The 13,133-nt window shown below is 36.2% G+C and overlaps 1 protein-coding gene across 1 annotated transcript in view; it reads left to right on the forward strand.

The window, feature by feature from the left end:
* Positions 1-13,133, forward strand: part of ABCA12 (ATP binding cassette subfamily A member 12) — a 187,700-nt gene that overhangs the window by 170,376 nt on the left and 4,191 nt on the right. The window contains exons 45-51 of the mRNA XM_060152174.1: positions 1,236-1,440; positions 2,333-2,442; positions 2,745-2,886; positions 3,808-3,942; positions 5,877-5,980; positions 7,545-7,637; positions 12,284-12,389. Of these exons, the coding sequence (XP_060008157.1) occupies positions 1,236-1,440; positions 2,333-2,442; positions 2,745-2,886; positions 3,808-3,942; positions 5,877-5,980; positions 7,545-7,637; positions 12,284-12,389 (895 nt within the window). The remainder of the gene's footprint in view (positions 1-1,235; positions 1,441-2,332; positions 2,443-2,744; positions 2,887-3,807; positions 3,943-5,876; positions 5,981-7,544; positions 7,638-12,283; positions 12,390-13,133) is intronic.

Below are 13,133 nucleotides of genomic sequence, written 5' to 3' on the forward strand. Positions count from 1 at the left end.
AATTATGAGTGCCTCTGTTAAAAAACTGTATATGGTTGAAGGAGACTTACTTTTCACTAAATATTCTTCAGTACCATTTTAATTTTAATACATGAAGTGCATGTATCACCTACTGAAAAATAAGATTTAAGTTAATAACAATGAAAGGAAAGATAAGAGCAAAGATAGAAAAATCTTGAGGCATATTTGAGAAATGAGTAATACAATTTGACTAGAGCATAGACTAAATGTAATGAAAGAGTAGGAGCTAAAGCATGGGGTTGGAAAATTATGGAGTCTACTGATTGGTTAAAAAGCGATAGCTTGGACTTTATTCAAGAAACAAATAGTAGCACATTAAAGATTTTTGAAGAGACACCAACAGGATCAAATGGTGCTTTAGGAACTGTGATTTTTGTGGAGACAGTGCATACTGTAAGGGAAGAGTCAGAGACGCTGGACCAGTTTGAGGTTCTTGGATAAATCTGTGTGAAAAAAAAATGAAAGCCTGTGATGGTAATAGAAAAAGACAGAAGATGATAGATGACTGGCTGTTATAAGGCATTTCCAGTGCTAGGAGTCTGACTGCGTGAGTGGATTTTGGAATGGGGATGTTTTCAAAGAAAACATCACAATTGGAATCTCTGGGGGTATCATTAAAAGAAATGGGACATTGGGAGGAAGACCTGAATTGATTTGTTGGTTTGTTTTGCTTTGGTATTCATTAGGCAAGATACTGAAGTGGGTTTGAGATTTCGTGAGTTTTCAGGACTGATAACCTTAATATATTGGCTAGATCCTAGATAAGACATTCACAGTAAAAAGACTGTAGAATAACATTCATATTGTGATGACAAAAGAAGAAATAGGGAGGATTTAAAAAAGGTGATCATTGATCATGGGCTTGTAAAATGTTGAGTCTTACTAATGACTCTAGTCTCTCTGTTAGGCAGTAACTTTCAAACCCAAACTAATTTCCTTGTTACTGAAATTAAGATTCTCACTTTTAATAGTGGATCTGTAAGCATTTAAGTCATGGAAAGCAAAAGCTGTTTCCCAAATATTATAACAAATATTGTAAAGAGCATCCGTACTAATTTTTAAGTTGTTTGAGTACCATAATGCATAAAAAATTTAAAAGAAACCTAGTATGTGATAGCACACTTTTAATGAAGTAAGAACTTATTAAAATATGTCAAAACTGAGTGGTACCATTTCAGAGTCATTGATGCAGAATCATTGGGCCCATTTTTTAGACGCTTCTTCAAAAAATTTCGTTCTCCACCTGTTATTGAGACAATAGTTGAAGATGAAGATGTGTGGGCTGAGAGGTTTAGAGTTGAGAATGGTGCAAATGAATGTGACCTGGTTCAACTCCATCATCTTACAAAGACCTACCACCTTATCCACAAAAAGATTATAGCTGTAAACAACATCAGCGTTGGAATACCTGCTGGGGAGGTAAGGAACAGTGTTTTGTTTCTAGCTATCCTTTGTATTGACATGGTTAAGTGACAAAAATCTTTATCTTTCCTTAATTTTTTTCTAGAAATCTGAAAGTCAACCTCTGAATATTTTGATGGATTCTATATATGTAATTTACATGTGTCTATGTGTTACTTACCCTGTAAGTCTTCGTTTTGGCAGGGAGGACTCTCCACACACCAAATCCTGAGCCCCCTCCCAAGTTACTATCCTCCCTGAGTGGACTTTCAGTCAAGAAGTCCATGCAGGGTGCTCTTTTCAACTCTTAGTTTCCAGGCCTCTTCAAAAGACAGCATAAAGAAATCAGTTGTCAGAAGTGAGGTACTAGAACTGCATTCATATTCACATTCTTGCTGTTTTCGCAGAAGCAATAGTAAGGCAGCTTTGAAAGGAGGAGAAGAATGTGGACATTTCCCTTTTTGCCGAGCCTGACTGCAAACTAAATGCATCAGGTTTATTCTACCACATAAAGAGATTATCGCTTCAGTAGCTTATTCAGTAAAGTTGTGGTTTTGTGTGAATAATTTGAAATCTATAAACATAATTACTTTGTCAGGTTAGCATATCTGACTTGGGTATCCTATCACGTCACACAGAGGTGTGCTATAATATAGTATGTAAAACAAGTCCTATGTATATGTAAAATGTTCAGATGATTAAAGGAAAAAAAGATACTTAAGTACCTAATTGTTTTAAAAGAAAAAGTTTTATCCAGTGCCAGCAAAGCACTGCAATATCCATGAGTAATTCGAGTGATTTATTTTTCTTGGTAATTTATTTCACCCAAGGAGAAGAAAAGAGATATAATACTACCATGTCTTTGGTTTGAATTAAAGTTTACATCTTTTTTTTTTCTCCCTCAAACCAGTGCTTTGGCCTTCTTGGGGTGAATGGAGCAGGAAAGACCACCATCTTCAAGATGCTGACTGGAGACATAATTCCTACAGGCGGAAACATTCTGATCAGAAATAAGATTGGGTATGAAAACAAATGCTTCAAATTACTGAACACAATATAATTAAATGAGAAAAATAATTACAATGAACTCTTTATGTTATTTTGTGGTTATATTATTAAATCCTTAGAGGAGAAACAGCTACTCGAGTGGAAATTTTTAAACCTTTAAGTATGACTATGATGGTGGGATTGTTTTTACCTCTTTTTTCCAGACTCACCAATCACGATGACTCAAATAGAGCTACCTTCCCAACATCTGAGGGCTAAGAGGGAAAGGAAACATCTTCTGAAAGTCATTTGTGTTTTTGATTCTTTCAATTCAGGTCTCTGGCTCACGCTGACTCTGACAGCTCATTAATTGGCTACTGTCCTCAAGAAGATGCTTTGGATGACCTGGTAACCGTGGAAGAACACTTGTATTTCTATGCTAGGATACATGGAATTCCAGAAAAAGATATTAAAGAAGTGAGTATAAGTGTGAAAAACTAGTTCATTTGAAAACCATTATTATTTCTGCTTCCCACACACCCACCCTCAAGACCAAGTTGACATCTGGAAAATTATGACATTTCTCTCCTGACAGTGATAATTGAGGCAGTATTAGCTTGATTGTGTATATCATAAATGAACCTATGCACTCGACTTTAGAAACATCTTGGCCCATGTTTGTTCAGTTGTCTTTTAAAAACTATCAAATAAAGAATGACATTTGCCTTAGTCTCTGGACTGAGCCATGTTTGGTGATGCCTGTATATCCTTTAGTGTTCAGATAAGTACTGAAACATGGAATTACCTACAAAATGCCCAAGTAAAATAGAATAGCTTCCAATTTGATTTTTTATATTTCTTTTTTTTAATTTTTTTTTTTTTTTTGGCTGCATTGAGTCTTCTTTGCTGCATGCAGGTTTTCTCTAGTTGCGGTGAGCAGGGGCTATTCTTCGTTGTGGTGCGCGGGCTTCTCATTGCGGTGGCTTCTCTTGTTGTAGAGCATGGGCTCTTGGCGCGCGGGCTTCAGTAGTTGCAGCACCTGGGATCAGTAGTTGTGGTGCGCGGGCCCCTAGAGCGCAGGCTCAGTAGTTGTGGCGCACAGGCTTAGTTGCTCCACAGCATGTGGGATCTTCCCAGGCCAGGGCTCGAACCCGTGTCCTCTGCATTGGCAGGAGGATTCTTAACCACTGTGCCACCAGGGAAGTCCCTGAACTATTAATGTTTAAGTGGACCTTTGAAAATAAACTAAAATTTATGTTGAATTTAAATGTTTTAATTTTTTCGGGAATGTATTTCTTCATTATAAAACTTTCTTTTCACAAGTAGCTCTTTTTCTGTTTAATGCTTTAAGGGTTTTGGCAAGGGAAAATCAACTTAAGTCCTCTTTTCCACCCACAGGCTGTTCATAAACTCCTTAGGAGGCTTTACCTGGAGCCCTACAAGGACAAAACTACCTCTATGTGTAGTTACGGCACAAAAAGAAAATTATCCACTGCACTGGCCTTGATAGGGAAACCTTCCATACTGTTGCTGGTAAGAGAATCATTGTGAAAAAGGCTACTACCTAATTAGAACCACATTTCCAATAGTGTGTGTAACAGTTCATTATCATTATTGCAATAAACATTTACTGGGGTCTCACTATATGCTAGTTATTTTGTAAAACACTTTACATATATTGTCTCACTAAGGAATTTATATCAGATAATTTGTTGCCACAAAAATATGCCGTCAAAAATGTTTTTGTCTGAAGCTATGGCTCAGTCGGTTTCAGAGGAAACATGGGAATAGGAAGTAGCTGAAACAAAGTCAGGATATTCAAATGAGTAAGTAAAATTATGACAGAATTTGATTCCCAGTTATTGAAGAAATCAGTTCTATTAGTAACTGATCAGGTGAACTAACACATTTTCCAACTTCTACCAAAAAGGAAATACACATTTGAGGACAACATGCTGTGCTAAAATGTTATTTCCTTGTTGCTTAAAAATATGAGTTACCTAGCTTGAGATGCAATCTTGACAATATGCCATTCTACTTTATCTGAATTTTTTGGAGGCAAGAAATACATGTCACGTTTATATTTTGATTAAGAGCTGAAAAATTAAGTTGATCACCTGGAAATATAAATTACACTAGGAGTGACATAGCATTCTGCTCCCCAGGCCAAACACTGTGAAAAATGTTTATTTCAGAGAAATAAGCTTGCCCTTATTTTGGAAGATCCCCTTCATTCAAGGACTTCCAAACTCCAAAAGAGGCTTAACTATATGCAGTAAAATCACCAGTTATAAATCATCACATTATTCCAGAGATTAAGTAATATAGAGGATCAAATCATTTAAACTGAGTAGAGTAATGCACAACCCATCTCTCTATAATACCGGAAGCTTATAATGCATTATATCCCCGCCAATCGATGCTCATAATGGAATTCTATTGTATAAGTGTACCTTAAACTGAAGAAAACAATCCTTAGGCACCCCTGTGAGATAATAGATGTAAAGTACTTTAAAATGTTGTTAAAAGCTCTGTGCAAATATTATGTATTAATGAGCTGAACTAAAATCAGGCTATGAGAGAAAGATACCGTATTTTCTCTTATATATATTTACTGTAATGCCATTGTCTTCAAAAATAGGAACAGTGACAATATAACCTTTACTGTTTCCCCAAATTAACACTCATTTCTTTCTTTAAATTTAACCCCTTCCTATAAAAATAAACCTCTGATGATCCTATGTATATACTTTCCATTTCAGACATATGTTTTTAATTTTTACCTAACCTTGACCTACAATTTGGTTTTTTAATCATCTGTCAGGATTTATTATTGCTTGTTTAGGTTTTCCATTGCTGCATTTCTAATTTTATGTCTGAATAATTTTTCTAAACATCGTTTACTTTAAAATGTAATTTATATCTTTCTATTTGGCAATTTCTGCAAATCTTACTTTTATTTCCTCAAGGAGTATTAAATTTCAATTAATAACATAAAACTGAAAGTACACCTCAATCATATTAACAAAAACAAATCAAATTAAATTCTCTGTGCTTCACATAACATATTATCTATCACTCACAGCCACAATTCTACCATCAGGAGCAAGGTAGCAGTCTTGCTGATGTAGCTTCAAATATATATGTGACAATATAGTATTAAATGTAAAAATTCTTGCTTTGTCAGTAATTGAAGCAGAATATTTTCCAAAGAAATATGAGAGACAAGTGTAAAGTAAGAGTACAACTTCACTGAGATACTTTTTAAAACACATTGACAATTTTAAATGATTAATTTTGAGCTTTTTGACAGCAGCAGAAAGAAGCCTATTAAGTATAAAACAAGTTAGTCACATGACCTGGAAAAGTGATTTCTGTTCTAGGCAAGTGAGATGCAATGATTCATGTAAAGAACCTCATCAAAATTTAATTAATTTGATAAATTCTTCTTGTAACTTTCTATTAAGGATGAGCCAAGCTCTGGGATGGATCCTAAATCAAAACGGCACCTCTGGAAGATCATTTCAGAAGAAGTACAGAATAAATGTGCCGTCATCCTCACTTCTCACAGGTAAGCTGAGAGATGACACGATGTTAGGATGAGAGACGGGAAAGGTAATCCCGTGTAATATATACTGATAGTGAATTCCCCAATTGGATTAAAGTATTTTCTGTTCATAGTCAAAGGAGCAAGTCCGGAAGGTTTCATGATGAGACTCCAGCGCCTGTGGTGGGACAGGGCTAAGAAATCTTTTAAGAAACAAATTTCCCATAACTTGTGGCCCTCTTAATTCAACTATGCCTCCCTATTGCCTATCACATAAAATTCAGCATTTTTCAGCTTAGTATGCAAGGCCTTTTATTATCTGGCCTCATCTAAACTTCTAGTCTTTTTTTCCTATGACACCCTCTCCTATCTGTCAATCTGAATGACTCGTGGTTCCGTGTACACTCACTGCCCTTTCCTATCACATGCGCTTTCTTTGGCTGTGCCTTCTACTGGAATTGATCTTTTCACAAAATATCTCCAGATTCTAATCTTACTAGTCCTTTAAGAGCTCGTTCACAAGCCTTCTCCATGAAGTAGACCCTTCCAATCAATTAGGTAAAAAAGATACTAAAGAATTTTCTCTGTGCCTTTCTTATAAGGTCAGCCTTATATTAAGTTCATCCTTTCGTTATAATGATCATATAGTAGAAAAAGAACTAGGTATGTTTAGAATCAAGAGACTTGTTTATATCCTATATACTAGCCTTGCCCTAGCACAGTATATGTTCTGAAGCCAATCATTTAATTTCCATTAACTTTTTTTTTAACTTTTTATTTTATATTGGAGTATAGCCAATTAACAACATTGTGATAGATTCAGGTGCACAGCAAAGGGGCTCAACCATACATATACATATATCCATTCTCCCCTGATTTCCATTAACTTTTTTTTTTTTTTTGCGGTACGCGGGCCTCTCACAGTTGTGGCCTCTCCCGTTGCGGAGCACAGGCTCCGGACGTGCACGCTCAGCGGCCATGGCTCACGGGCCCAGCCGCTCCGTGGCATGTGAGATCTTCCCGGACCGGGGCACGAACCTGTGTCCCCTGCATCGGCAGGCGGACTCTCAACCACTGCGCCACCAGGGAAGCCCTCCATTAACTTTTGTATTAAGTGGACAGGGTGATACCTAAGATCTCCTCCAGTTATCATCGTACATGAAATTAGAATTATATAATCAAGTACAGGTTAACTAGTTATAAACACAGAAGCATAAAAGCCAACTGAATACGGAGTATAAGGCATAATGAAAACAGCTTAGTAGTATTTTGGGAACATTTCTTACGAAATGTAGGTCTTGAGTCAAAGTTTGAAAGAGCTTAAAAGAAATACTGTGTTTGATAGAGTGGGCTATCCAGGTGAGAGAGATGGCCTCAAGTTTGAGAAGAAACAGTAATAAACCCTATATGAAGACATTTAATTTATATGTTAAAAGATATTTTTGTTCTTCAAGGGAAAGGACATTTTAAGGAACTCAAATACTCAAACAGTATTTCTAAGGTGCCATAATGAAAAAAGTTAAGCTTATGCTCATGATCTTAAACCAATTTTCTGTGCCCAGAATACTGACATGATTCTGTCTTCCAGCATGGAAGAATGTGAAGCTCTCTGTACCAGGTTGGCCATTATGGTGAATGGAAGGTTCCAATGTATTGGATCATTGCAGCATATTAAGAGCAGGTGAGCAACAAATGTATTCTTTAACACATGGTAAAGGGTAATCAAATCTACCAGTGCTATACTCACCTTCAAGGATTATCACAGCAGCCCATCCTACAATGAGTAGTGAAACTGGAATGGAGAAGTTAATCATTAATTTACCTTGAAGTTAAATTATAGTACTGAGGATTGAATTTTTTTTAAATTAATAACCCCAAAAGCTGGAAGGCCTAAAAGCTAATAATATCATTATTATTATTATTATTCCCCAACCAAAATACTCTCAGAAAGCAGTTTCAACAGTTATCTTAGTGACAAATGACAATGAAAACACGATGATCCAAAACCTATGGGATGCAGCAAAAGCAGTTCTAAGAGGGAAGTTTATAGCTATACAAGCCTACCTCAATAAACAAGAAAACTCTCAAATAAACAATCTAACCAGACACCTAACGGAACTAGAGAAAGAAGAACAAACAAAATCCAAAGTTAGCAGAAGGAAAGAAATAAAGACCAGAGCAGAAATAAATGAAATAGAAACAAAGAAAAGCAATAGAAAAGATCAATAAAACTAAACGCTGGTTCTTTGAGAAGATAAACAAAATTGATGAACTGTTAGCCAGACTCATCAAGAAAAAGAGGGAGTGGACTCAAATCAATAAATTTAGAAATGAAAAAGGAGAAGTTACAACAGGCACCGTGGAAATCCAAAGCATCCTAAGGGAATACTACAAGCAACTCTATCCAATAAAATGGATAACCTGGAAGAAATGGACAAATTCTTAGAAAGGCATAACCTTCCAAGACTGGAAAAGGAAGAAATAGAAAATATGAACCCACCAGTCACAAGTAATGAAATTGAAACTGCGATTAAAACTCTTCCAACAAACAAAAGTCCAGGACCAGATGGCTTCACAGGTGAATTCTATCAAACATTTAGAGAAAAGCTCTTCACAGGTGACTTCTATCAAACATTTAGAGAAAAGCTAACACCCACTCTTCTCAAACTCCTCCAAAAAATTGCAGAGGAAGGAACACTCCCAAACTCATTCTACAAGGCCACCATCACCCTGATACCAAAACCAGACAAAGATACTACAAAAAAAGAAAATTACAGACCAATATCACTGATGAATATAGATGCAAAAATCCTCAACAAAATACTAGCAAACAGAATCCAACAACACATTAAAAGGATCATACACCATAATCAAGTGGGATTTATCCCAGGAATGCAAGGATTCTTTAGTATACGCAAATCAATCAATGTGATAGACCATATTAACAAAGTGAAGGATACAAACCATATGATCATCTCAATAGATGCAGAAAGAGCTTTTGACAAAATTCAACACCGATTTATGATAAAAACTCTCCAGAAAGTGGGCATAGAGGGAACCTACCTCAACATAATAAAGTCCGTATACGACAAACCCACAACAAACATCATTCTCAATGGTGAAAAACTGAAAGCATTTCCTCTAAGATCAGGAACAAGACAAGGATGTCCACTCTCACCACTATTATTCAACATAATTTTGGAAGTCCTAGCCACAGCAATCAGAGGAGAAAAAGAAATAAAAGGAATACAAATTGGAAAAGAAGAAGTAAAACTGTCACTGTTTGCAGATGACATGATACTATACATAGAGAATCCTAAAGATGCCAGCAGAAAACTACCAGAGCTAATCAATGAATTTGGTAAAGTTGCAGGATACAAAATTAATGCACAGAAATCTCTTGCATTCCTGTACACTAATGATGAAAAATCTGAAAGAGAAATTAAGGAAACACTCCCATTTACCACTGCAACAAAATGAATAAAATACCTAGGAATAAACCTACCTAGGGAGACAAAAGACCTGTATGCAGAAAACTATAAGACACTGATGAAAGAAATTAAAGATTATACCAACAGATGGAGAGATATACCATGTTCTTGGATTGGAAGAATCAATGTTGTGAAAATGACTATACTACCCAAAGCAATCTACAGATTCAATGCAATCCCTATCAAATTAACAATGGCATTTTTTATGGAACTAGAACAAAAAATCTTAAAATTTGTATGGAGACACAAAAGACCCTGAATAGCCAAAGCAGTCTTGAGGGAAAAAAAACGGAGCTGGAGGAATCAGACTCCCCGACTTCAGACTATACTACAAAGCTACAGTAATCAAGACAATATGGCACTGGCACAAAAACAGAAACATAGATCAATGGAACAAGATAGAAAGCCCAGAGATAAACCCACGCACCTATGGTCAACTAATCTATGACAAAGGAGGCAAGGATATACAATGGAGAAAAGACAGTCTCTTCAGTAAGTGGTGCTGGGAAAACTGGACAGCTACATGTAAAAGAGTGAAACTAGAACACTCCCTAACACCATACACAAAAATAAACTCAAAATGGATTCGAGACCTAAATGTAAGACAGGCCGCTATAAAACTCTTAGAGGAAAACATAGAAAGAACACTCTTTGACATAAATCACAGCAAGATCTTTTTTGATCCACCTCCTAGAGTAATAGAAATAAAAACAAAAATAAACAAATGGGACCTAATGAAACTTCAAAGCCTTTGCACAGCAAAGGAAACCATAAACAAGACAAAAAGACAACCCCCAGAATGTTGCAAACGAATCAGCAGATAAAGTATTAATCTCCAAAGTATATAAACAGCTCATGCAGCTCAATATTAAAGAAACAAACAACCCAATCCAAAACTGGGCAGAAAACCTAAATAGACATTTCTCCAAAGAAGACATACAGATGGCCAAGAAGCACATGAAAAGCTGCTCAGCGTCACTAATTATTAGAGAAATGCAAAGCAAAACTACAGTGAGGTATCACCTCGCACCAGTTAGAATGGGCATCATCAGAAAATCTACAAACAACAAATGCTGGAGAGGGTGCGGAGAAAAGGGAACCCTCTTGCTCTATTGGTGGGAATGTAAATTGATACAGCCTCTATGGAGAACAGTATGGAGGTTCCTTAGAAAACTAAAAATAGACTTACCATATGATCCAGCAATCCCACTACTGGGCATATACCCAGAGAAAACCATAATTCAAAAAGACACATGCACCCCAGTGTTCATTGCAGCACTATTTACAATAGCCAGGTCATGGAAGCAACCTAAATGCCCATTGACAGACGAATGCATAAAGAAGATGTGGTACATATATACAATGGAATATTACTCAGCCATAAAACGGAACAAAATTGAGTCATTTGTTTAGATGTGGATGGAGCTAGAGACTGTCATACAGAGTGAAATGAGTCAGAAAGAGAAAAACAAATATCGTATATTAACGCATGTATGTGGAACCTAGAAAAATGGTACAGATGAACCAGTTTGCAGGGCAGAAGTTGAGACACAGATGTAGAGAACAAATGTATGGACACCAAGCGGGGAAAGCCGCATGGGGGCAGGGATGGTGGTGTGCTGAATTGGGCGATTGGGATTGACATGTATACACTGATGTGTATAAAATTGATGACTAATAAAAATCTGCTGTATACAAAAATAAATAAAATATAATTCAAAAATTCAAAGAAAAAAAAAGTAAATGACAGGACTTCCCTGGTGGCGCAGTGGTTAAGAATCTGCCTGCCAATGCAGGGGACACGGGTTCGAGCCCTGGTCCGGGAAGATCCCACATGCCGCGGAGCACCTAAGCCCATGCGCCACAACTACTGAGCCTGTGCTCTGGAGCCGGCGAGCCACAAATACTGAAGCCCGTGCTCCTAGAGCTCGAGCTCTGCAACAAGAGAAGCCAACGCAATGAGAAGCCCCACCCCCCCACACACACACACACAAAAAAGTTATCTTGGTAACAAATTAGACCTTGACAAGTACATGAAGGCATCAATTTTTATCTAGAATGTTCATTTGCCATTTGAACAGGCTTTCAGCAAGCTATTTAACATTTTTACTACATTCAAAACCTTTTCACCAAAAATACATTGGGGAGATGTGCATAAATATCATACTATCAAATAAAAATTAAATTAATATTTTTATGTTTATCATAGTGCATATGCATTTATACATGTCCGTGTTAATCTTCCAACATCATGACATTACTTTATACCTTTGTCTGTACAACAGCTTGGCTTTCTTATAAGACAATATTAACCAAGATAAGAAAAAAGGATGAAAAGGCCTTATATATTGTTCCCAGAGAGTCTGTTGTGACTTGTTTACAAACTCTATTTTTGGTGCAAACTGTTAGCTAGTATATTGATTTATTATTTATTTTTAAAACCCCAGTGATTTTAATCTTTACGATTGACATCAAATCTCCAATAACTTGCCTTTAAAGATTCTCTTTGCTTTAAATTAGAAAGTATGTAGCTCCAGGAATTTACATCAATTACCAATTCATGGATGCCAAAGAAAGCCAGGATTTTGTATTTTCTTTCTAATGCAACTTTTGTCCAAAGGATCTGACTTTGTATAGTGGTAGAAATAAATAAAAAGTAATAGCAGTGTACTATTTCCAGTTTGCAACAGGCCCTGAACTTTTATAGCAAAATGATAGTCTTTATATAGGAAAAGGGGCTATCATGGTCAGCTTGGGTCCTGTTTCACTATCTAGAATTCCAAAGGAGCTATTTCAGCAAACCATAACTCATACTGTATTTTGCACTTCTTTCTAGGTTTGGACGAGGATTTACCGTCAAGGTTCACGTGAAGAATGTCAAAGCGAGCATGGAGCCCCTCACAAGGTTCATGCAACTTCACTTTCCAAAAACGTACTTAAAAGTAAGAGATTGACTGGTTTTGATAGCTATAATCTAATATCGTAGTGGATGTTTGTCATTTTCAAGCTGACCATAGCTTTGTTATTCATCAATATATATTTATTAGTTCAAGATGCTTAAGATACTCTGAAGCACACTTAGTATTAACAGATAAAATCTTCAAATTAGTTATATATTTTTGTAGCTACTTAAGAGTAACATAGTCCTTTTACATACCTTTATTTCTTCCTCACAAAGGCTTTATGACCGTATTGTATTACTTTTCAGGTTGTATGCTTAACTAGATTATTAGTTACATATGTTAGGGAATTGAGGAATGACAGATACATATGACCAAGGGCATTTCGTCTAAGAAAAAAAAAATTACAAAGTTCCAGAATGTCACAGCTAGAAGAGATTATCTCCTTTGCTTTCCTCACTTGAAAGATAAGCCCACAAAGTTTTGAGCAGAATTGCTTGGAAATCAAGTTCTTAAATCACACACTACTTGAAACATTGCTCAATTAATTTCATCTTACATATACATATCAACAGGATGGACACACACAGATATATACATATAAATCTCACATAGTACATATTTAAATGCACTTGACAAAAATATTATCATTGTAACATCTTTGATGTGCAGGTAATTGATATAAGATGATTATAGCAAGTGATTGTTTTTAAACGGAAGTCAGGTGTGGAATGATGAACAGAAATTGGAAGACTTGGGCTGAGGTCCAGCTCTGCCTATATGATT

Source organism: Lagenorhynchus albirostris, chromosome 6 (genome assembly GCF_949774975.1).
Source record: "Lagenorhynchus albirostris chromosome 6, mLagAlb1.1, whole genome shotgun sequence".
Lineage (NCBI taxonomy): Eukaryota > Metazoa > Chordata > Mammalia > Artiodactyla > Delphinidae > Lagenorhynchus > Lagenorhynchus albirostris.